Source organism: Phascolarctos cinereus, unplaced genomic scaffold (assembly GCF_003287225.1).
Source record: "Phascolarctos cinereus isolate Bilbo 61053 unplaced genomic scaffold, phaCin_HiC Scaffold_5;HRSCAF=322, whole genome shotgun sequence".
Classification (NCBI taxonomy): Eukaryota; Metazoa; Chordata; class Mammalia; order Diprotodontia; family Phascolarctidae; genus Phascolarctos; species Phascolarctos cinereus.
In genome coordinates this window covers 289,125,396-289,148,941 of record NW_027555958.1, presented here as the reverse complement: position 1 = coordinate 289,148,941, position 23,546 = coordinate 289,125,396, and the positions used below count along the sequence as shown (strand labels likewise).

General features: G+C 41.9%; 1 protein-coding gene across 1 annotated transcript in view; it reads right to left on the bottom strand.

Annotated features, from left to right (window-relative positions):
* Positions 1 to 18,879, bottom strand: part of ERN1 (endoplasmic reticulum to nucleus signaling 1) — a 120,089-nt gene extending 101,210 nt beyond the window's left edge. The window contains exon 1 of the mRNA XM_021002504.2: positions 18,475 to 18,879. Within this exon, the coding sequence (XP_020858163.1) occupies positions 18,475 to 18,543 (69 nt within the window). The 5' untranslated portion in view covers positions 18,544 to 18,879. The remainder of the gene's footprint in view (positions 1 to 18,474) is intronic.
* Positions 18,880 to 23,546: the final 4,667 nt, after the last annotated feature.

The window sequence follows — 23,546 nt, the reverse complement described above, 5'->3', positions numbered from 1 at the left end:
CAACATTGGGCTGCCCAGTTTTATCAAGTTTAGAACAGGAAACAGACATAGGAAAGAATGACCAATGTGGAGGAGCCAAACCTCTGGATTCTAGGAAGGGGCCCCTGTATCCCAGACACCAAAAACAGCAGAATGCCTTCTGGGAGAGAGGGAGGAAGAATGGGGGGTTACCATTAGAGACTGAGTGCTGCCCCAGGTTACCAAGGACAACCAGGATGATGAACTGCCTGAATGTATGATATATGAGTTCAGCCTGTAGAAGGAGGAGAGGAGGGAGAGGCTCAGAAGGAGAGAAGGAAGAAGGGTGAAAAAAGAAGGAAAAACTGTTTTCACAGGCTGAAATCTTTGAGGGGCTGTCCCTGGGAAGAGGGGTTAGATTTCCTTTGCTTGGTCATAGAGGGCAAAATGAGGAACACTGGGTGGCAATTGAGAAAAGGCTAGTTTAGCCTTGATGTTGGGGAAAAGCTTCCTAACAATCAGAGCTGTTCAAAAGTGGAAGGACCTGCCTTGGGAGGCACTGGAAGTCTTCAGGCAAAGGATGGATGAACACTTGTTGATTAAGCTGTAGGGGGAATTCTTTTTCACGTATGGTTTGAACTACACATTCACAGAGGTCCCTTCCAACTCTGAAAAATCTAAAATTCCAATTCTCTGAATAAGCACCACTCATGGCGATGCTTATTTTTAGGCTATTAAGTGACGCAGTAGACTGAGTGCTAGCCTTGGAGTCAGGAAGACCTGAGTTCAAATTTGGCCTCAGACACTTCATAGCCCTGTGACCCTGGGCAAGTCACTTAACTCCACCTGCCTCAGTTTCCTCATCTGTAAAATGGGGCTAATAATAGCACCCAGGGTTGTTGTGAGGATCAGATATTTGTAAAGCTCTTTGCAAACCTTAAAGCACTATATAAATGCTAGCTATTAATAATAATAATATATTCTGAAAGTAAATGCTAAGGAACATATTTTGATATTTTGATGTAGTTGTGTGACTTCCTTGAAATGGGTGCTCCGTCCAGCAGTAAAGATGGAAACCCATCCACATCTTACTCTATGCAGCCTGTCCATGTCTTCCTGTGAATGCTCCATGTGGGCTCCACCCAACGCTCTGAGGTCTTCCTCTGGATCTCATACATGGCATAAAGAACTAACATGACGCTATGTAGATAACCAAGGTTACACAGGATGTCCATCAGGTGTATCTCACTTTTGCTAAGCCATCTTTTCCAGGGATAAACCTCTCTGATGACATCCTTCATGCCATTCCTCCTAAAACTATGCTAAAGACAGTGTACTAGTGTACCTTATATTTGAGGACACAAATATAAGATAGACTGCCCCTGAGAGTCTCTGCTGTCAGATGGTTTTGAGAGGCAGCATAGCTCAGTGGAGAGGGCACTGGATTTGGAATCAGGAAGACCTAGGTTCAAATCCCCCTTCCGACACTTATTAGCTATATGACCTAGAAAGGGGAGGAGGAGGAAAAGAAGAAGCATTTATAAAGTGCTTACTATGTGCCGCACTGTGCTAAGTGCTTTACAAATATTATATCATTTGACATTCACAACATGCAAGGCAGCTGCTGTGATAACCCCCATTTTACAGCTGAAGAAACTCTGGCCAGAAGAGATTGATTGACTTGCCCAGGGTCACACAGCTAGTAAGTGTCTTTGGCTGGATTAGTCAGGTCTTCCTGACTTCAGACCCAGCACTCTAACACTGTGTCATCTAGCTGCCTGGGCAAGTCCCTTAACTTCTCTGTCCCTCACTTTCCTCAGCTGTAAAATTCACACTTGACAGCCTCCAGGTTCCCTTCTAGCTATTCTAATGTTGTATGATTCTAAGAGAGATAATAAGATAGACTCACAATAATAGTACAGGGTGAGACCTGTAATATGGGGCCAAGAAGCAGTTTAAAAAAAGATGTTCTGGGGATTCAGAGAAAGAAGGATTACTTGTGGCTGGAATGGATGCTGTGGTAGGCTTCAAAAATAAGGTAACAATATAAGGAGGTATTGGGCCTTAAGGAATGGGCTGGCTTTGAAACCATGGAGATTCTGAGAGTTAAGGCCTTCCAGGCAAAGGAAACACCATGCACAAAAGTGCAGAGATAAGAAAGCACAGGATATGTGAGAAGTCCAATGGGAAATGAGGCTGGGGGCTCCAAAAACCAAGCTAAGCCACCGACAGTACAGTAGTAATACCCCACTTGCCTAGCCCACAGATGAGAACTAGAAAGGAAGCCTAATCAGAGGACCACAGAGGACCCCTGAAACCACCTAATCCAGCCCATTCCTGGAAAAGAGCTCTCTTTATATCACACCTAACACATAGCCAGCCTTTGTTTGAGGGCCTCCAGTTAGGAGGTGGAACCTAATCCCTCCCAAGGCTTCTCATTCTATTTTTAATTTTTAGGAAGTTTTCCCCTATATCTCCAGCCCAAATCTGTCTATGTCAATGACGATGTTCAGTCATTTCAGTTATGTCTGACTCATCGTGACCCCATTTGAGATTTTCTTAGCAAAGATGCTGGGGTAGTTCGCCATTTCCTTCTCCAGCTTATTTTACAGATGATGAAACTGAGGCAAACAGGGTTAAGTGACTTGCCCAGAGTCACACAGCTAGTAAGTGTCAGAGGCCAGATTTGAACTCAGGAAGATGAGTCTTCCTAGCTCCAGGCTCAGGACTCTATCCACTGTACCACCTTGCTGCCCTCACAGAGTGAGACTCCAGGCAAATTACTCAACTTTTCTCAGCCTCAGTTTCCTCATCTATAAAATGGGGACAATAACAGCACCTACTTCACAGGGTTATTATGAAGATCAAATGAAATAACATATGTACACACACACACACACACACACACACACACACACACACACAGCACTGAAGTCAAAGAACATGAATAATGCTTTCCAGAATGCTCTGACCAATTCACAATTCTCTCCCTAACTCTCCACCATGATATCTTTTATGCCATTTCTTTTTATGAAATTCATTGTTTACAATATGATGTAACCTATTTACACCCACTCTGCATTGCCCTTTGCGTAACCCAAAATGTTGGTTGCTCAGAGAGTTTGGTATTCCATGATTCATAGCCATATAGCTTCCTCAGAAAAATATTAACATTAAAAATATTTTCAGGGAAAAGTGTGGGATGATTAAAGTACTGCACAATTTTCCAAATGCAATCCAGCCTTCTCTCTTCCTCCTATAAAATCCATTCAAACTCTTAGAAGGCTACTTTGTAAAATGAGACAAAATAATAAAATTGATCTAGAGGTGCAAATGATAAAAAAAAATCTCAAGGAAATAATGGAAAAAAAAGTGAGAAGGAAGGGAACCTAACAGTACCAGATCTCAAACTGTACTACAAAGTAAAAATTATGAATACTATTTGGTTTGGTTTCTAAAAAATAGAAAAATTTGATCAATAGAACAGATGCTAAGTACACAAAGCTCAGAAGCAATTGAACATGATAATATCATATTTGATAAATTCAAGAATATCAGTTACTAGAGTAAAGAGACATTATCCAACAAAAACTGTTGGGAAAAATTGAAAACAGAGACAGGAGAAATTTAGCTCTAGACCAAGATCTCACACCAATTGCTACAATAAGCTGTAAATGGAAACGTGACCCAAGTAGAAAAGACCATTTCACAACTAAAGTAGAGGAGAAAGGAAGGAGAATGGAATGTTTCACAACCATGGATAGGGAGAGGGTTATAAACCAAATGAGGAACAGAGATGATCACAGTAGATAAAAAGACAGTTTTGATTCACTAAAAATGGTGAGCTGGGTGGCACAGTGGATAGAATGTCAGGCCTGTAGTCAGAAAGACTCCTCTTTGTGAATTTAAATATGGCCTGAGACACTTACTACCTGTGTGACCCTAGGCAAGTCACTTCACCCTCTTTGCCTCAATTTCCTTATTTGTAAAATGAGCTGGAAAAGGAAACAGCAAACCACTCCAGCATCTTTGCCAAGAAAACCCCAAATGGGGTCACAAAGAATAGGACATAACTGAAACAACTGAACAACAAAATTGAAAAGCATTTGCATAAACAAAGTTGATTCAAGTAAAATTAGAAGGGAAATAATTAACTAAGAAAAAATATTTCCTTTCACTGATAAAAGTTGATGCTATAGATACTTAGGGAATTGATATAAATATATTAAAACAAAAGTCATTCCCCAATAGATAAATGGTCAAGGGATATGAAGCTAGTTCTCTAAAAAAGAAATGAAAACTATTAATGACCATATGAAAAAATGCTCCGAATCAATAATAATAAGAGAAATGCAAATTAAAATAACTGAGATCCTACCTCACACTTACCAGATTGACAAAGATTTTTTTAAAAAAGGAAAATAACAATTATTGCAAGGACTAGAGTAGGACCAGCACATTAATGCACTGTTGGTGGAGCTGGAATGGGCCCAACCATTCAGGAAAACAATTTGGAACTCTACAAAAAAAAGTAATTAAATTTACATACCATTTAACCCAGCAATATCACTACTAGGCATACACCCCCCACAGAGATCAAAGACAGAAGAGATAGGACTACATGTACAAAAATATTTATAGCATCACATTTTGTTGTAGTAGAGATCTAGAAACAAATTGGGTACCCATAAATTTGGGAACGGTTGAACAAATGGTATGTGAATGTAATGGAACATCACTATGCTCTAAGAAATAACAAGGAATAACACTACACAGCTAGGGAAGGCAGTGGATAGAGTGACCCACCTGGAGTTGGGAAGACTCATCTTCCTGAGTTCAAATCCAGACTCAGCTGTATGACCCTGGGCAAGTCGCTTAACTCTATTTGCCTCAGTTTCCTAATCTGTAAAATGAACTGGAGAAGGAAATGGCAAACCACTCCAGTATTTTTGCCTAGAAAATGCCAAATGGGGTCACAAAGAGTTAGACATGACTAAAAAATGGCTAAACAACAATAACATTTTATGATACTGAAGTGTTATTAGACTCATTCCTTTTAAAAATATTTTCTCTTTTATCTTCTAAATTCTGGATTTAACAAATGCCAAATAAAATGAGCAGAAGAAGAAGACCATACATGAAATTACAAATTTCCCACACAGAGCAAACTAGCCTCGTTCTTAATGTAAACTTCTATGCCTAGGTATCCCAAGGAGAAAGAAACCTGTTGGCTCTACCTTAGGGCTTGGTTTGCCCAACCAAACAAGGGGTGACAATACAAAATGATGTGACTGATTTTAAAACACAAAACCACAGACCAGAAACTATACAGCAGAATGACCCTTCACCCTCTTCATAGGAATCAACTTTCGGAGAATATACATTTTTCCACCAATGACAGTGTTAACCCCAGGTCAAAACATGCTTAGGGTTCCTCCTTCGAAAATGCCTTTAAAGTGATTAAATTAAAACAAAAACAAGGCAGTGCATGTGCTGGAAAGAAAGGAAAAGAAAACATGGGGGAAAGGAAAGAAAGCCCAGGCTCCCTTATGAAAGTAAGTTTGCATTTTGAAAGGGTTGTTGGAAAATCCATCTATCCCACAGGATTTAATGTCAAGAACATGAAATTTCTGCTCAAGAGCATGGGCCTTTGGTGGATGAGAAACATTCTATTATTTTCTACTCTTTCTGCCACAAATCTCTCCCCACTCCTATTCTTCCCCTACTCAGATGCCAAAGTGGTTTTCCTCAACTGCAGGTTAGACTTGTCATGTCACCCCCTGACACTATATACCCCTCAGTGGTTCCCTATCACCTCTAGGATCAAACATAAAATCTTCTGTTTGGTGTTCAAAGCCCTTTATAACCTGCCACCGTTCCATTGCTCTATTTCCATCCCCTTTCTCCCGTGCCTGGAACGTCTTCCTCCTCATCTCCCCTTCCTAACTCCCACGGCTTCCTTCAGGTCCCAGCTCAAATCTCCCCTTCTACAATGAGCTTTTCCCTATCCCCCTTAATTCAAGTACTGTCCCTCTACAGATTAGCTCCAATTCATCCTACTTACAACTTGTATATATTGTACATTTTATACACAATTATTTTCATGTTTTCTTCCCCATGAGATTGTGAGCTCCTTGAGGGCTGGGACTGGACTATCTTTGTATCCCCAGAGCTTAAGCACAGTGGCCTGGCACATAGCAGGCATTTAATAAATGTTTATGGATTGATAGACTGACTCTACTTTATACAAAGCGGCACTTTGCCTAGAATCAGTATTTAAATGTTAATCATAATTCGTTGATGAGGCAACAGCTCTGAAAGAAGATAGGAAAAAATGAGGGGAAAAATCAACTTCTGGAAAAGGTGACTGCTGCCAGCAAATTAATCATTCATGGCCTATGATTCACTGGCTCTGTTTCTTAAGCAAGCACCATACTTTAATTATATTGCTAGGTTACAGGCCTAGAGAGTCATTTGTGCAGAATAAAAGCTGAGGCCATTTAATAAAAGTCAGGCAACAGCATCTCCCCGTAAACCCTCTCCCATATTATTTTACTCAATTTAAAACCTTCAGTTATAACAAGCAGCACAGAGTATGAACGTAAAAACATTTCAGATCCTAAAATCAAAAATGCACATAGGTTCTCCTCCTTGGTAAATATACAAGATTGAAAACATGATTCTCCACCCTGGAAAAAAGGACTTGAAAATACTGAGGACCATATCGGAGCCTAGATCTAGAGCCGAAGAGACTTTAGCGGCCATAGAGTCCAGCCCTCATCATTTTAGGCATGAGGAAACTAAAGCAGTTAGTCAATAAAGAATTATTAATGTGCCAGGCACTGTGCTAAGTGTCGAGGATGCAAAGAAAGGCAAAAGACAGTCCCTGCTCTCAAGAAGCTCACAAAATAATGGAGGAAAACATGAAAATAACTATGTACAAATAAGCTATACACAAAGTAAACTGGAGATAACAGAGGGAATTAAGGGGGATGGGAAATGCTTATTGTGGAAGGTGGGATTTCAGCTGGGAAGCCAGGGGAGCCAGGAAGTGGGGATGAGGAGAGAGCATTCCAGGCAAGGGGATGGGGTAGGGGGTAGGGAGCGAGGGAAGTCAATGAAAATGCCCAGAGAATCAGGAGAAATGCCCAGTTAGGAGATGGAATGTCTTGTGAAAGGAATAGCGAGGAGGACAGTGTCACTGCACCACAGAATACATGGGGGTAAGACGTCTGGAAAGGTGAGGGGCTCGGGAGAGAGAGATTATGAACGCTTTTTAACACCAAACACAGGATTTTATATTTGATCCTGGAGGCAACTGGGAACCACTGGAGTGGATCAAGTTGGGGTGGGTGGGAGGAATGATATGGTTAGACCTGCACTATGGGAAAATCACTTTGGCAGTTGGACAGAGGATGGAGTGAAGTAGGGAGAGATCTGTGGTCAGAGAGATCAATCAGAAAGTTACTGAAATAGTCCAGGCACAGAGAAATTAAGTGCCTTGCCTGGAGTCACACAGATAATAAGCATTTGAGTTACATTTCCTGGCCCTTACGGGTACTGCTAATTTAAGAACGCGCTCTCCATACTGCTTCCATTTCTTTAAGGACAAACAATTTAAATTTTTAGAAATAGCCTTTGAGGTACCTATTCCTTTTCTCCTTATGTCTGGGAAAACATTTGCTGCCTCAGTGGCTTGAGTAGATAGACTTAGTAGAGGGTCAATGTTGATAAACATGTAAACAACCTACTATCTTAAGACCAAGTTTCTGCAGCTGCAGTAAATGTCATGCCCACAAGCCTTGACGTTATCCCATTAATGACGCACTCTTGTTCCATACTTCAGTAAATGCCATGAAGTCTCGCATTGGGATAACAGATGCAGATGATTAGAATCAGAATAAATCAAAAGCAAGGCTAAGAAATGCATTCTTTGTGTCCTCTCGCATACATTTGGTAGACAATTAATATGGTACTAAATCAATCTTACCACCTGTGGGCTGGTGTGTACAAAAACATTTGAAGAATAAAAAAGTATCCCTTCTCTAAACTACAGACCCTTCCTTAATGGGCAGCATGAGGCAATTTCAACATTATAACCCTTGAAAGGCTAGTTTCCCAGAACCCTCTCCAGCCTTTCCAATCTAAGACCTATTCATCCTTCGAAGACCAGTTCAAATGCTCTCTCCTCCATGAAGGCCTCACATTTTGGGACATGGCCAATGAAGGAATCTGCTTTGCCTAATTATGTATATTTGTTACAAGAGTTTTCTCTTTCATTTTTGTTGTTATTCATGGGGGAGTGGGGAGGCAGAGAGTGGGAGAGAAAGAAAACAAATGTTTATTGATTGGAAAAAAGTATAAAAAATGTTTTTCTAAAAGGATTCTCTAACTCTAAGAAGCCCTATTTCCAATGTTCTGGCTTACTTCTTTATTTCAACTAATCTCTGATCCATTCAATTATCTCACTCAATTTAATGAATCAAATGAGCTAAGTATGTAAAGGGCTGTGCATACCTTGAAACAGTATATCAATATCAGTATTATTAATCTCAATGACTTAGGTATTCCCTATCCATGCCTTCTTCCATGGATCCTCCAGGAAAAACACCCAGGGGGGCAGCTAGGTGGTGCAACGGATAGAGCACTGGTCCTGCAGTCAGGAGGTCCTGAGTTCAAAATCCAGCCTCAGACACATAACACTTACTAGTTATGTGACCCTGGGCAAGTCACTTAACCCCACTGCCTAGCCAAAAACAAACAAACAAATACCCAACAACCTGGAGTCCTTCCTCTAGGTCAGAGTCTTTTTTGGCAGTCTGATGAAGCCTATGGACCCCTTCTCTATGATGGTTTCTTCTCCCTACCTCAGATAGACTAATCCCAATAACAACAACTACAACAATAACAAAATGGGCCCCTTCTCAGAAGAATGTTTTAAAATGCATTAACCCCTCCCCTGCCAAAAAAAACCCAACACCCTAGGATTACAAGGGAAACCAACTGTATTGCAATTCAGTTTTTAAACTATGAATAAAAGGAGTTCATGAGCTGGACCCTAGCTTAACAAGCCTTGTTCTAGGGTGGTCTTTTGACATTGCCTCCAATCTATCCAATCAGAAGGAGTAATTTACTAACATTCATAGGGAAAATGTCTCAATATACTTAACCACAAAATACTCATATCTGTCCCTGAATTTAGAAATTGTTTAAAACCTAATTTCACAGTCCAATTTTTTTCTTAACTCGTTCCTGTCCTTTTTTTTTTTTAAATTCAGACCAATGATCTCATTGGTATAGTAAGATCCATATAAGGAAAAATTACTCTGTAATACACTAGTCTATACTAAGATACTACTCACAACTCTTGGCCTTAGATAGCTGCCTGAGGCCTAGAGAGGTTAAGAGACTTGCTCAGTCACAGAGCCAGTGCCTGTCTGAATCACAACCAGAACCCAGAAAATTCAAGCTATTCAAACATGACCAGCTCATCTTTTCTAATCGTACATTTCCTCGATGATATCCCTTACTTCCTGAGCACAGGACATCATTAGAAATATGTGACAGAGTCCTTCCATCCACCATGCATCTCTCCATGGTCCTTTGGGTCACCCACCCACTTTCTTCTCAGGGATTGTGATGTTCTAAGGTTTACAATCTTTCAGGATCATCGAAAGATGGGTCTTCATGGTAGAGAGTAGCTTGGGGTCATTAAAAGCAATAGTTTCTCCAAATGTACTCTCTCCTTCCTTGTCTATTCTGGAGGCACTCAGAATGGTTGCTCCAGACATGTGTTGTTCAGTCGTGTTTGACTCTTCATCACCTCATTTGGCGTTTTCTTGGCAAAGATACTAGGGTAGTTTGCCATTTCCTTCTCCAGCTCATTTTATAAGAAAACTGGGCAAGCAGTTTTCTGCTAAGTGACTTGCCCAGGGTCACACAGCTAGTAAGGGACTGAGGCTGAATTTGAACTGAGGAAGATGAGCCTTCCTTAATGCAGGCCCAGCATCCTATCCACTGTGCTCCCTAGTTTCCCATCCTGATGTACTAACTTAGTAGACTGGTCAGTTAACTCCATCTCATAATCAGGGCAACGGACATTGTAAATCCATCTAGTTTTTTACAGATTACTAAACCATTCTCTCGAATAGTCCTGAATCCCCTTGAGAGGGCCCCATCATGCTCTGAATTTTGATGCAATCATCAATTTCAAACAAGATCATCTGGAGGGCCCCTCCTTCTATAGCAGGAGTTTTTAACCTGGAGGCCTGTGAACTTCTCTATTTTTTTTAATTATATTTTGATAACTGTTATTTCTATATAGCTGGTTTCCTTTGCAATCATAAGTATTTTACTTTATGCATTTAAAAACATTTTTCAAGAAGAGGTCCCTAGGCTTCTTAGACTGCCAAAGGGGTCCAGGACACCAAAAAGGATCCACAAGGAATTCTTTTAACATTTGGATGTAGCACAAGTCCACATCTCCTTGTCTTAGGCCTCCCTTGACATTAATTGTCATAGAGTTGTGGAACAGGGTTGAGGAATTCATGTACCACACATGTCGATGCCCCCATATGGGCAGGAACCTGGCAGACACCTCTACCTTTTGAATTGTGGACATCATTTAGCAGGGCCTAGGCATTCAGCTCTGGCTGAATTTATCAAGGAATTTTATATAATCTTAACACATATGAGAGATTTTTTTTTTAAATTAGAGGAGAGCCTATGGTCACTTTGCCAAGTCTGCATATTTTTTTTTGTAATAAGTAAACACCAACCACAGCAGCCTCTTATTTTGTTTAGTCAACTGTGAAAAAAACAAACAAAAAAATACATCTTCAAGGTTAAAAAAAACTGCTTGCAAAGACTGTCTCTCTAATAATGGCTTTCCAATATGGTTGGGTGACTTTCTGAACCAGAATGTTCAAGAAGAAACACACACCTGTTATGACTGGGCCACAAGTTTCAACTTGAGGAACATATGTCACTTTTTTGCATATTTATTCTGCCAATCAACCAACAAGCATTTGTTAAGCTCCTACTGTGTACCAGACAGTAGGACAGAGTCAAAACAAATACAATTCTTGAAGTATTTACAGTCCCCTTAAAGAAAGCCTAATTTCTACTCTGTTGTTTTTTCACTTTGTAGATCCAATATTCTGCAGCTCTTGGCCTTAGAGAGTTGCCTGAGGCTCAGAGAGGTTAAGAGATTTGCCCAGAGTCACAAAGCCAGTGTCTGTCTGAATCAGAACCAGAAGCTAGTTCTTCCTGACTGAGGTTCAGCTCTCTATCTGACATCAGAGGCTCTTACACTGGGTCTGTTTTAAAAAAAAATTGATAATTATATTTCAGTATACTTGGTTTCCTTTGTAAGCCTATGTATTTTATGTACTTAAAAACATTAATCTGAGAAGGGCTCCATACGCTTTCACCAGAATGCCAGAGGAATTCATGGCATGGAAAAGAGGTTAAGAACTGTCGCCCAGTGATCAAATAACTGTCTGTCTTTTTTGAACACTAGCTATTTTTTCCTTTTTTTCTCTTTTCTAGAGCCAAAATTGTTTATATAAATATGTAATAGTTAGCTTTGTTTTACTGAAACACTAGTTATTTTTTCTTTTTTTCTCTTTTCTAGAGCCAAAATTGTTTATTATAAACACAGTGATAAGCTTTGTTTTATTGAAACACTGATTATTTTTCAAAATTCACCACCAAATTCAACATTACTGTCCTGTTTCCAAAACCTTGTTTCCCCAGAAGCATAAATTATATTATGTTTCCTTACAGATCATTGCTTCAAAGTTCATGCTGAAGAATTTGTGTACCATACATGTCAATGCTCTGGAATGGGCAGGCAGGCACCTAGCAGACACACTGCCTTTTGAACTATAGAGATCATTTAACAGAGCTTGGGCATTTGTGCTAAAGGCTATAATCTGCCATGGAATATCCACAACTTGAACAATATTATTTAAGATAATTTAAAAAATCCAAGTTCTTCCAACCAGAAGGTAAATAGTTACTACAATTACCCAGCAATGCGTAGCTTAGAACCTATACTTACAATGGCTCCATAACTCAGGGGTTAGAGCACTAAACCAGGAATCAGTAGTACTCACTGGGGGCCTTGTTCATATCATTTGTGATTAGCTAGGTCAGGGGTAGGGAACCTGTGACCTCGAAGCCACATATGGTTCTCTAGGTCCTCAAGTGCAGCCCTTTGATTGAGTCCAAATTTTACAGAACTAATTCCCTTAATAAAAGGTCACAGGTTCCCCAGCCCCGAGCTAGGTGAACAGAGAACAGGACCTGCAGTGTGGAAGACCTAAATTCAAATACAGCTTCAGTCACTTCCTACATGTGTGACCCTGGGCAGGTCACTTAACTTCTGTCTGCTTCAATTTCTTCTGTAACATGAAGATAATAATAGTACCTACCTAATATGATTATTGTGAGGATTAAATGAGACAGTATTTGGAAAGCACATTGCATACTTTAAAGCGCTACCTATATATTACTCCCCCACACTCAGAGACCAGTCAGTGACTCTGACCCAGTGCAGTCAGATGTAAATAGTTTCCAAACAGCTATAGGAATGTTTTTAAAATGAGAAAACAGATCAGTAAGACACTTAAAGTTCTAAAGTGGTTTCACAGGTGCCCCCTTGAAACAAGGATCACCAACCCATACACTGAACTGTTTCAAGTCTTAACTCCTAAGAGGTACATAAACCCCATAATACCAAGAGACCACCAGCAAAAGAACATAGAATTAGGCCTAGTATGACACCACCTTCAATACTGCTGGAACTTGGAAACCATTTGCCTGTGAAAATGCTTTCCTACCTACTGTTTGTGCTGACTCACCAAAGTTTCTGAGGGTTTGAGGTTTTTGGGGGGTTTTGTTTTGCTTTTTTGAAAAAGAATGATGACAGTTTGGAACATTTCCACAAACAAGAATGAATGAGCTGGGAGACTTGCTAATCCTCCTAATACCCACTAAGGACAAAGTTGTCAGCTTCTCCAGGGACAGGGGTCTGGAAAGTGAGGCCCAAGGAGCTCTAGAAGAAATGCAGGTACCAGCTGAGGCAGTGGAAAGTTGGCCTGTTTCTAGCCTAAGACAAGGCTATCTCTCAAGGGGTCTTCGTCACACAGTGCTTTGTACGCAGTACAAATACAGACGCTTAGGGCAGCTAGGTGGCCCAGTGGATAGAGTACCAGCCCTGAAGTCAAGAGAACCTGAGCTCAAATCCAGCCTTAGAAACTTACTAGCTATAAGACCCTGGGCAAGTCACTTAACCACATTGCCTTAAAAAAACAAAACAAAAGAAAAACAGTTGCTTATGACAGGTATCTATTAGGCTCCAGGTCATTCTTCCCCCTTTTTGAACTTCAATATCTATTTCACAGTCTTCCTGTCATCTTCAACCTTTGACATTATACTAGAAACCTCACCATACCCTCCCAGTTCAAGTTTCTTAAAATCCCATGACACCCCCCTTCAGTGCACCTTAGCCGTATAGAGGGAGGGTCAGTCAGTCAGTCAATAAGCATTTATTAAATAATTACCATACGCCAGGCACAATGCTAAGCACTGAGGATGCAAAGAAAGGCAAAAACACAGTCCCTGCCCTCAAGGAGCTTACATCATTCTTGAACTCACTATTCCAATCACGTTCCACCTCCATGATCCAGAATGCAGAAATCCCTTTAGTTGACCCTTTACTGCTGTTGTTTAGTTGTTTCAGTCATGTCCGAATCTTCATGACCCCATCTGCAGTTTTCTTGGCAAAGATTCTGGAATTCTTTGTCATTTCCTTCTCCAGCTCATTTTACAGATGAGGAGACCGAGGCAAACGGGATTAAATGACTTGCCCAGGGTCACACAGCTACTAAGTGTCTGAGGCTGGATTTGAACTCAGGAAGATGAGTCTTCCTAATTCCAAGACCAGTGCTCTATCCACTGAGCAACATTTTCCTGGGTCTCACTTTGCTTAAACCTATTTTATTTTCGTCCCTGTCTCCCTTCTCCTTAGTATTCTCCCAGATCATCACTCCCTTTCCATTTCTGACACCCATAGTTAACCAGCTCCATGTTACACTCTCCTGTACTCTAAAAACCTCCCTCCATCCCCAAATCTTGTCCTATCACCTCTCTTGCCTTGCCAAACCCCAATGCTGGATTATTCTCACCACCTACTTCTCCCCCTCCTACTCATAGGCTACTGAATGGCAAAAAGAATCACGCAACCATGCTCACTGGGTACACTACAAATTGATGTCATCTCAACTGGGTTCTCATTGACACAAAGCAGTCCTTGCACTGCTCCCTAAATTAATTCCCTACTCTATCAAAGGCTGCTCCAGACTAGACCTTCTCTTCTCAAGCCTCCCACATTTCTCTCTCCACTCTCCCAGCAAAAGCCTTCACTCCATACTTCAGTAAGGAATTGGACATAACTCATTTTGAGTTCCTTCTCCCCAACTGGACATCTCAAAACCCCTTGACAACATCCCTCGTTCTTTCCCTCTACTACTGATGAAAAGGTGGCCCTTCTCCTTGCCAAGGCCAACTATTTAGGATCACAGATTTAGAACTGAAAGAGAATTCTAGGGTAGATTAGCCCACTTCCTTGCTTTGACAGATGAGGAATTTAGGCACAGGGGTGAGATGACTTGCCCATGGTCACAGAGGCACAGAGCTGGGATTAGAGGCCAGTTCCTCTAACTCCAAGTTGGTGCTCTTTTTCCCAATATACCAAGCTGCACTCCTACTCTATCCCACTTCCCCTACCATAGCCTCTAACAGCTTGCTACCAAGATCATTCCCTCATTCTCCTTGCTGACCCCTGCCCTGTTGTCTACACTGAAGCCTCCTTCATCCTTAAAAATCTTCACTATACCTTATCATATCTTCCAGACATCAGCCTTTATTTCTCTTCCCTTTTACAAACACCTAGAAAAAAAAACAAACAACTATCTGTACTCTCAGCATTCAACTGAAAATAGTCTCCCTAAAGTTACTAATGATCTCAAATGATAAATTTGACAGCTTTGTCTCAATCCAGTACAAATCCATGCTTTTTTGACCTCTCTGAAGCATTTGGCAGTGAAGACCACCCTCTCCTCCCAGGTCTCTTGGGTATGCTCTTCTCTCTCTGTTGTCATGACAATGCTCTCTGATTCCCCTCCTACCAGCCTTATGGCTCCTTCTCTATTTTGCTAGATCATTTTCTATATCCCACACCCCCAAGCCCTATCTCTTTTTCCATGACCAATTATAATTTCTATGCAGATAACTCCCAGACCTCTGTATACAATCCTACTCTCACTCTCTCCTGAGCTCCAGTCCCAGCATCAATAGGTGGCTAGTGGACATTTGCAATTGATGTCTGAAGGCAGCTTAAACTGAATGTGTACAATCCAGAACCCTTTATCTTTCATCCCAACCCACTCCAGCTAGTAAATACAGCAGGGGGCCTGGACGGAGTCAGGAAGACCTGGGTTCAAATACAGCCTCAGATACTGTATCACCTCGGGCAAATCACTTAACCATTTATTGCCTCAGATTTCTCAACTGTAAAATGGGGTTGTTGTAAGAATCAAAGGAAAGCTCCTGGCACCCTGTAGGTGCTATATAAATACTTATTCCCTTCCTTCCTCTCATTTCCTATTTTTATAGAGAGTAATACTATTATTCTAGCCTACAGGTTTCCACCCTTGGAATAAACTATGAAAAATTCCTCATTCTCCCTCACCCCACATATCCAATCAGCTGACAAGTCTTGTAGATTCTCCCTCCACAATATTTTTCACCCATCCCCCTTCTCTCCAGTCACAAAGCCACCACCCTCATTTAGACCCTTATCACTTCTCACCTGAAGCCTCCGACTAGGTTTCCCTATGTAGTCTCTTCTCTCCCTAATCCAACCAAACTGGCTTTCTTGCTGTTTCTCATTCATGACACAACACCTGTCTCCTAGATTTGTACACGATGTCCTTCAGGCCTGAAATAGATTCTCTCCTTACCTGTGCTTATTAGTGCTAGGCCTAGAGACAGGAAGACTCATCTTCCTGAGTACAAATCTGGCCTCAGACACTTACTAGTTATGTGACCCTGGGCAAGTCACTTAACTCTGTCTGCCTCAGTTTCCTCACCTGTAAACTGAGCTGGAAAAGGAAATGGCAAACCGCTCCAGTATCTTTGCCAAGAAAACCCCAAAAAAGAGGTCACAGAGGGTTAGATATGACTGAAAAAAAAACCAATTAAACAACAACAATTAGAACCAACCTCCAGTTTTTTCAAAGCTTGGCTCAAGCTTGGATCCTACACTTTCCTGTAGTCTACTTTTGTAATGTCTCTCAAATACACCCCCTGCTCTCTTCCAACACTGCCACCGCCTTGATATAGCCCCCCCCCATCTGCACTACTGCAGTAACTTGTTGGTTGGTCCACCTGCCTCAAGCCTCTCTCCCCTGGAATACAATCTCCATGTGACCGCCAAAGTGATCTTCCTAAAGTGCAAGTCTGACTATGTCATTCCTCCTATTCCTCTACCCAGTCAATTCCAGAGGCTCCTCCCTATCACCCAATCTTCTGTTGGGCATTCAAAGCTCTTTATAGCCTGGCCCCTCCTACCTTTCCAGTCTTCCTATATCTCACCTAACCCCATATACTCTGCAATCTAGCAGCACTGACCTCCTAGCTGTGCCTCAGACAACAGACTCTATCTCGTGACTCCAGTCATTTTACATGCTTGGACCTCTCTCCCTCCTCATCTCTACCTCCTGGCTTCCTTTGAGTCTCAGCTAAAGTCCCACTTTCTGCAAGAAGCCTTTCCGGTCCTCTTTAATCTTAGTGCCTTCACTCTGTTATTATTTCCAACATCCAAACAATAGCTTGTTTGCACATAGTTGTTTGGATGCTGTCTGCCCCTTTAGACTGTGAGCTCTTTGAGGACAGGGACAGTCTTTTGCCTTTCTTTGCATCCCCTTGGTCAGTCAGCACAGTGCATCGAACATAGTTGGTGATTTTTTGTTATTCAGTCAAGTCCAACCCTTCATGACCCCATTTTCGGATTTTCTTGGCAAAGATACTGAAGTGGTTTGCCATTTCCATTTCCAGTGGAACCATTTTGTCAGAGCAATCAGAGGTTCAGTTACTTGCCTAGGGTCACACAGCTAGGAAGTATCAGGTCTTCCCGACTCCTGACCCACTGCTCTACCCACTGAGCCATTGGTTGCCTCTAGTAGGTGCTAAATAATTTTTTGACTTGATAATTCCAATTGGTTGTCACACACACACACACACACAAATTATCCTGTATGCTTATGTATGTACATACTTCCCTCATAGAACGTAAGTTCCTTGAGGTCAGGGGATGATTCATTTTTGTCTTTGTATACATAGTGTCTGGCACTTAGGATCAAAGATGTTGTGTTGGAATGGGTTTCAGAAGTCATCTGGTTCACCCTACTCTTCTTACAGATGAGGAACTGAGATCTTGGAAAGCTAAGTGACTTATCCAAAGGTCCCATAGATAGTATATGTCAAAGGTAGGACTCCAGAGCCAGAATTCTTCCCACTGCCCTAGAAAGCACTTAGAGGGTACCTAATAACAGCTTGTTGACTGATAGCAGGCTCTGAAAAAAGACTTGTTGAATCGGACTCATTACCTGGGAGGTGGAGTCAGTCTCCTGTTGAAACAAATCAACCAGTTCATTGGGTCTCCCACCCTCCACCCCCAACCCCCAAAAAACCAACAACAAAAAAAAAAGAAAAACAAAGGGCAAAGTGACCCTCGGGCTAACTAGGTAAGTGGCATATGGGAACAACACTAATATCCTTATATCCTTCAGGCTTCCTTCGGTTAAGTAAGTTCGGTAAGGGTCCTTCTGGAGCTCCCTTCCTACAAAACAGAGCAGGGCTTTTTCCAGACGATTTCCAAATTGCCAACGGCCCAGCAAAGTGGAGTTCTCGGCTCCACAACTTCCTCCTTCTCCCTCCTAGAAACCTCGGCCAGACGGGCGTTTCCCAAGAACAGAAAGACCCCGAAAGGGAGTGGATGGCAAGCACCTGGGCTTGGACTCTGGCCTCTGTACGGGAAACGGGGTCAAACCAGAAAGGGCAGGGACCTGGCCGAAGGGTTCCCTGAACCTGCCCCAAGTCATTCCTCCCTCGCGCCTTCCTGGCAGTCCCAGATCTCTGTGCACAGCCCCCCGCTCTCCGATCTCCCAAGCGCACAGCCCCCGCTTTCAGCTCTCCAAGGCGCACAACCCCAGCTCTCCACTCCCGGGGGTTTGCCACCTCCCGCTCTCAGCTCTCCGGGACGCACCGTCCCCAGTTCTCGGTTCCCCCGGGCGCACCGCTCCTGTTCTCTGCTGTCCAGAGCGCATGGACCCCGCTCTTAACTATCCCGGGCGAGCTCCCGGCCTGGGCCCTAGCCTAGGTTCGATCGCCGAGTGGGGTGGGGGGGACCCTCCTGTCAATCCCCCGATCATTCGTTAGCTCACTCACCCCAGGACCAGGCAGGGGCAAGAGCAGCAGCGCGAGCAGCTGCAGGAGCCGGCGCAGGGGGACCGGCATGGATGCGGGCTCGCCTCTTGCTCCGAGAGGGCAGTGCGGGCGGGTGGGTCGGAGTGGCTGGAACGACGGCAGCACAGCAGCTTCTCCGGTTCAGAGGACACGGGGCTGGCTCACCGGTGGCGACTCCTCCATTCTCGGCCCAATGTGTGCTGTGTCCGGGGCGCTTCTTCCTGTCTGGGCGGAGTCGAACAGCTACCACCGGCTCCTGCTCCTCCTCCCACTCTTTTTCCCTCCCTCCTGCTTATTCCTGGTGCTAGGCATTGCAGCCTTGGGCCCTTGGGTGGCCTGGACAGTCCCCGGTTGCGTGTCACCGCAATGTCAGGCCTCAGTTACTTTTACGGAGAAAGGTCGGGATTAAGACCCTCCTTTCCCGACTGCCACGTATACAGAGCCAAGTCTTGGCTCGAGCGGCCCCTTGGGGCAGCTGAGTTCAAGGGCGAATCTTACTACTTCCCCCAAGACTACACACCTAGGGGTACCTCCAGGGATTGAATCAATTCTCCATCTGAATATATTCTGGGATAAATCTATATCTATATCTATATCTATATCTATATCTATATCTATATCTATATCTATATCTATATCTATATCTATATCTATATCTATATCTATATCTATATCTATATCTATATCTATATCTATACCTATATCTATATCCATATCTATATCTATACCTATATAGATATAGATAAATCCCAGAATATATGTCCCAGATGGGGAGATTTTTATATATATATATATATATATATATATATATATCTCCCCATCTGGAATATATTCTTCCCCATCCTCCAAGACTGGTAAGAGCGCTGGCCTAAAAAAAAATGCTAGCTTTCTGTCAGAAGCTCCCTCAACCTCGGTTTTTTGAAAAGCAAAATGAGGGAATTTGGACTGGAAGATTTCTACAATCCGTTCTAGTTCTTATATTCTAGGTTTACTTCCCTTCTCCCATCTTCCTTTCTTTCTCTTCCCCTTCTATTTCTTTTCTCCCTTTCCCCCCTCTCTTCTCTCTTTTCCTCTCCTCTTTCCCTTAGGCTCTAAATAACCAAGATCCTATTGATGCCCCTTCTATTAATTTTGCAATATTTCCACCCAGTCCACCCACATCTACCCAGAACATATTCTGCCCCTACTTAATACCTTCCTCCTTAGTCTGACTTCAGTATGACTTGGCTTATACAATGGCTGCTTCTACACAGCAATCTTCCCTATGCAGTTTCCTATTTCCTGGGCTTGTTTGACTATGCAGACTGATGAAGGATATAAATGAGAGAGCTAGGTATTTATTGGAAGGTGGAGAGTCAAGCTTAAACTGGAACTGAAATTGTACTTCTCCCCAGCTCTGTACCCTTAGTAACTCCCCCTAAAACTAGGATCAGAGGATTAGAGGTATGGAAGATGGGTCAGAGGACCAGAGGTCTAGAGATGGAAGGAACTTCCGGGACCATCTAGTCCAACCTCATTTTACAGATGAGGAAACTAAGAACTAGGGAGATTAAGAGCCTCAATCAGGGTCACATAACCAGCAAGTGTGTGAGGTTGGATTTGAACGCAGGGCTTCCTGGCTCCAAGTCTAACACTATGCCCCACTGCCTGACCAGTTGAATAAGTGAAATGAATGAATGACAAATCATATTTAAGTACCTACTCTCTTCCAAGCACTGTTACTAGGTGCCAAGGATACAAATACGAAAGACAGTCCCTGTCTTTAAGGTGCTTACATTTCTAACAGGGGGAAACAACATATATAGGGAAGTGGTGGCCAGGGAAGAAGAGGGTTTTTGGTCTGGGGAGGCGAAGAATGGTGTATGGAACCATAGGACAGTCTATTGTCATGCCTTCCTTGTCACGCCTTAAAGCAATGGTAGAATCAGATTAATTACTATTCCCAGAGCAAAGAGTATACAGGGGAAAGAAGGGCTGTGCTTATGATAGCAGAGCAGATTTCAAAATGTCAGGGATGGATAGATGTGAAGCATAGTCTGCAGCAGGCTAAATATAGTGGGTAAGGTGAGTTTGTGTTCACTTGCCAATTAGAATGGCTCAGAACCTGGTAGAGCTCCAGAACTGGGTGTTTTAACTAAGGGTTGGGAGAAAGGGGCAAGGGAGTAGGGTATCATGGATTGTGGAGATCTGGTCCAAGGACAGGTGAGAAGAGGGAAGCAACAGCAAGGCAGACTGTAAGATGTCATTTCTTGGCAATGACTAAATGATCAGGTCTCTCTTCTAGTTCTAAATGTATGATTCTATGACACTTTCCTTTTGAGATCAACTGCACCACAATATAATAGCTAGCACACACACGCATACACACACATACACATACACACACATATAGAGCTCTTTAAGGTTTTGCAAACCACTTTACAAATATTATATTATTTCATCCTTACAACAACTCTAGGAGGTAGGTGCTATTATTATCTCCATTTTACAGATGAGGAAACTGAGGCAGACCAAGGTTAAGTTACTTGCCCAGGGTCACACAGCTAATAAATATCTGAGGCTAAATTTGAACTCAGGTCTTCCTGACTTCAGGTCTAGCATTCTATCTATTCTTTCCACCCAGCTGCCCACATCTAATATGTAGCTAAGTGAATCAAATTAAAATGTAGTCCGTGAAAAATTTTAAACTACGAGAAGGCTTCTGATGCCAATTCTCCTCTATGGAGGACTTATGGATGAGAATCAGAAAGAAAAGCAAGCAAGTATGGGTTGCATTCTGTACCTGTGAAGGGAGTTCAGACACAAAATTTGCTAGCAAAAACAAGGTTTCCCCATTGGGAGAAAGATCTTTTTCTTTCATGGTTCTTTGTGGCATTTTCTCTATCAGTCATTTTTCTCCCTCCCCAACTCAGACCAACCACCTCAATTCAACAAAAATGAACTACTGACATGGGGGCCCAATGTCATGAGCCTGGGATACAGACTGAGTCAAACCTTTTGATCGGCTCCTGAACTACCTCTGTGACCTTCAGCTTATCATAGTTTCCTTAGCTATATAATGAGGGGGATTGAGTGATCTCAAAGTTCACTTCTGCCTCCAAATTCCACAGACCTTCACCAGAGATTATAAACAAACAAGAAATAATAATACAAAACTAACCATATGTGTATTGTGTGAGATTTGTTTATGTGACATTTGTACAGGTGGTCATTCTGAAGATGTCATGTGTAGTCACACTACTGTCTGAGACTAATGGGTTGTAGCTTTTCCCTTGCAGGGTTTATTGAAGAACTGGCTGTCACCAAATTATTGCAGACAATAGAGAACAACAGTTTTGATCTCTAGGAATGTGGTTCTACATTTGTAGTAGGGGATCTGGGTTTGAATTCTGACTCTCCTACTCATTATCTGTAGCCTTGGGCTAATTGTTTTTCCTCTTTGGCTCAGTTTCCTCATCTGTAAAATGAAGGGGTTAGACTAAGATGATTTCTGATATCCCTACCAGCTCTAAATCTGTGGTCCTACCATCTTTTTTGTAAGCCTTCAGGAAGGTAGAAGGTGAGGGGCCAGAGATACATTGTATATATTATAAACCATAGGTGTGCTGGAGGAAAGAGAATGTTACAGTTTTTAGATTTTACCTCACATCCAGTGACAACAATGACAAAAGAAGGGAAAGTAAATACTAGAGGAAGAAAGAAAGGCACACTAATACATTGTTGGTGGTGCTGTGGATTGATCTAACCATTCTGGAAAGCAATCTGGTATTACAGTAAGAAAGTGACTAGAATGTTCATACCCTTTTACCCACAAATCACATTGCTAGGCATATACCCTCAGAGGTTAGAGACAGAAAGAAAGGTCACATGTACACCAAAAATATTCACAGAACTACTTCTTGTGGTAGCAAAGAATTTGAAATAAAGGAGGTACCCATCAGCTGGGGACTCTCTAAACAAATTATGGGATGTGATTATAATGTATTTTTAATGAGCCATAAGAAATGATGAATATGAAAAATTCATAAAAACACGAGAAGACACAGGCACTATGCAGAATGAAGTAAACAGAACTAGGAAAAAATATACACATGATGACAACAATGAATGGAAACAACAGAAACAAAAAAGAAATTAATGATGTATAATTTATAAGGACTAAGCTCGTCTCTAATAAAGAGAAGAGAAAATTCCCTTTGGGGTCTTTGGGAGTGGAACATTGCATATACTGGTTGACATAATGTATTGTTTAGTTTAACTGAACTGTATTTTTTTCTTTTCCTTTTTTATCCTTTGTTTCAGAGGATGGTGTTCTTAGAGGGAAGAGCAGGGAGGGATATATTTGAAAATGGAATTCCCTTCTTCCATTTCCTTCTCCAGTTCATTTTACAGATAAGGAAACTGAGGCAAGCAGGATTAAGTGACTTGCCCAGGAAGTGTCTGAGGCCAGATTTGAACTCAGGAAGATGAGTTTTCCTGACTCCAGGCCAGCGCTCTATCCACTGTGTCACCTAGTTGCTATTTGGAAATGAAGGTGATATAAAAACAAAAGATAGCAATATTAATTTTTTAATCTGTAAAAAAGAAAAGAAGTGTTATTTGAAAATCAGTTAAAAAAAGTGGTACTTATACCCTGTATTTTTACCTTGTCAGGTGGTTACGTGAGATTCCCAGGATACAGGGTCAGTAAGGTGGTGGAATTGGGAAAGATAACCAAAAAATGTGGAGACTTGATCAAATGTCCAAAGTACCTACATCATGGATCAATTTAGATGCACTCATAAAGAACAGAGGTGCCCAAATTAAACTACAATCTATACAGAGCTTCTGATTGCTACCCTCCCTCCCTCCAGGGCACATAGCAATGCTGATAACTCCAAAACATCAATTAAGAGTAAAATAAATCTAAGCTAACATGAGGTCTGTGGTTACATTCATTTTAATAAGAGTTTGCAAGCAAGGATATATGTAAATGGAGACCCTGGCACAGTGTAGCCCTGCTTCGAGATGATTTTAAGTGAATAGGTTTCATATGCTAATAGGGAATTCCATCA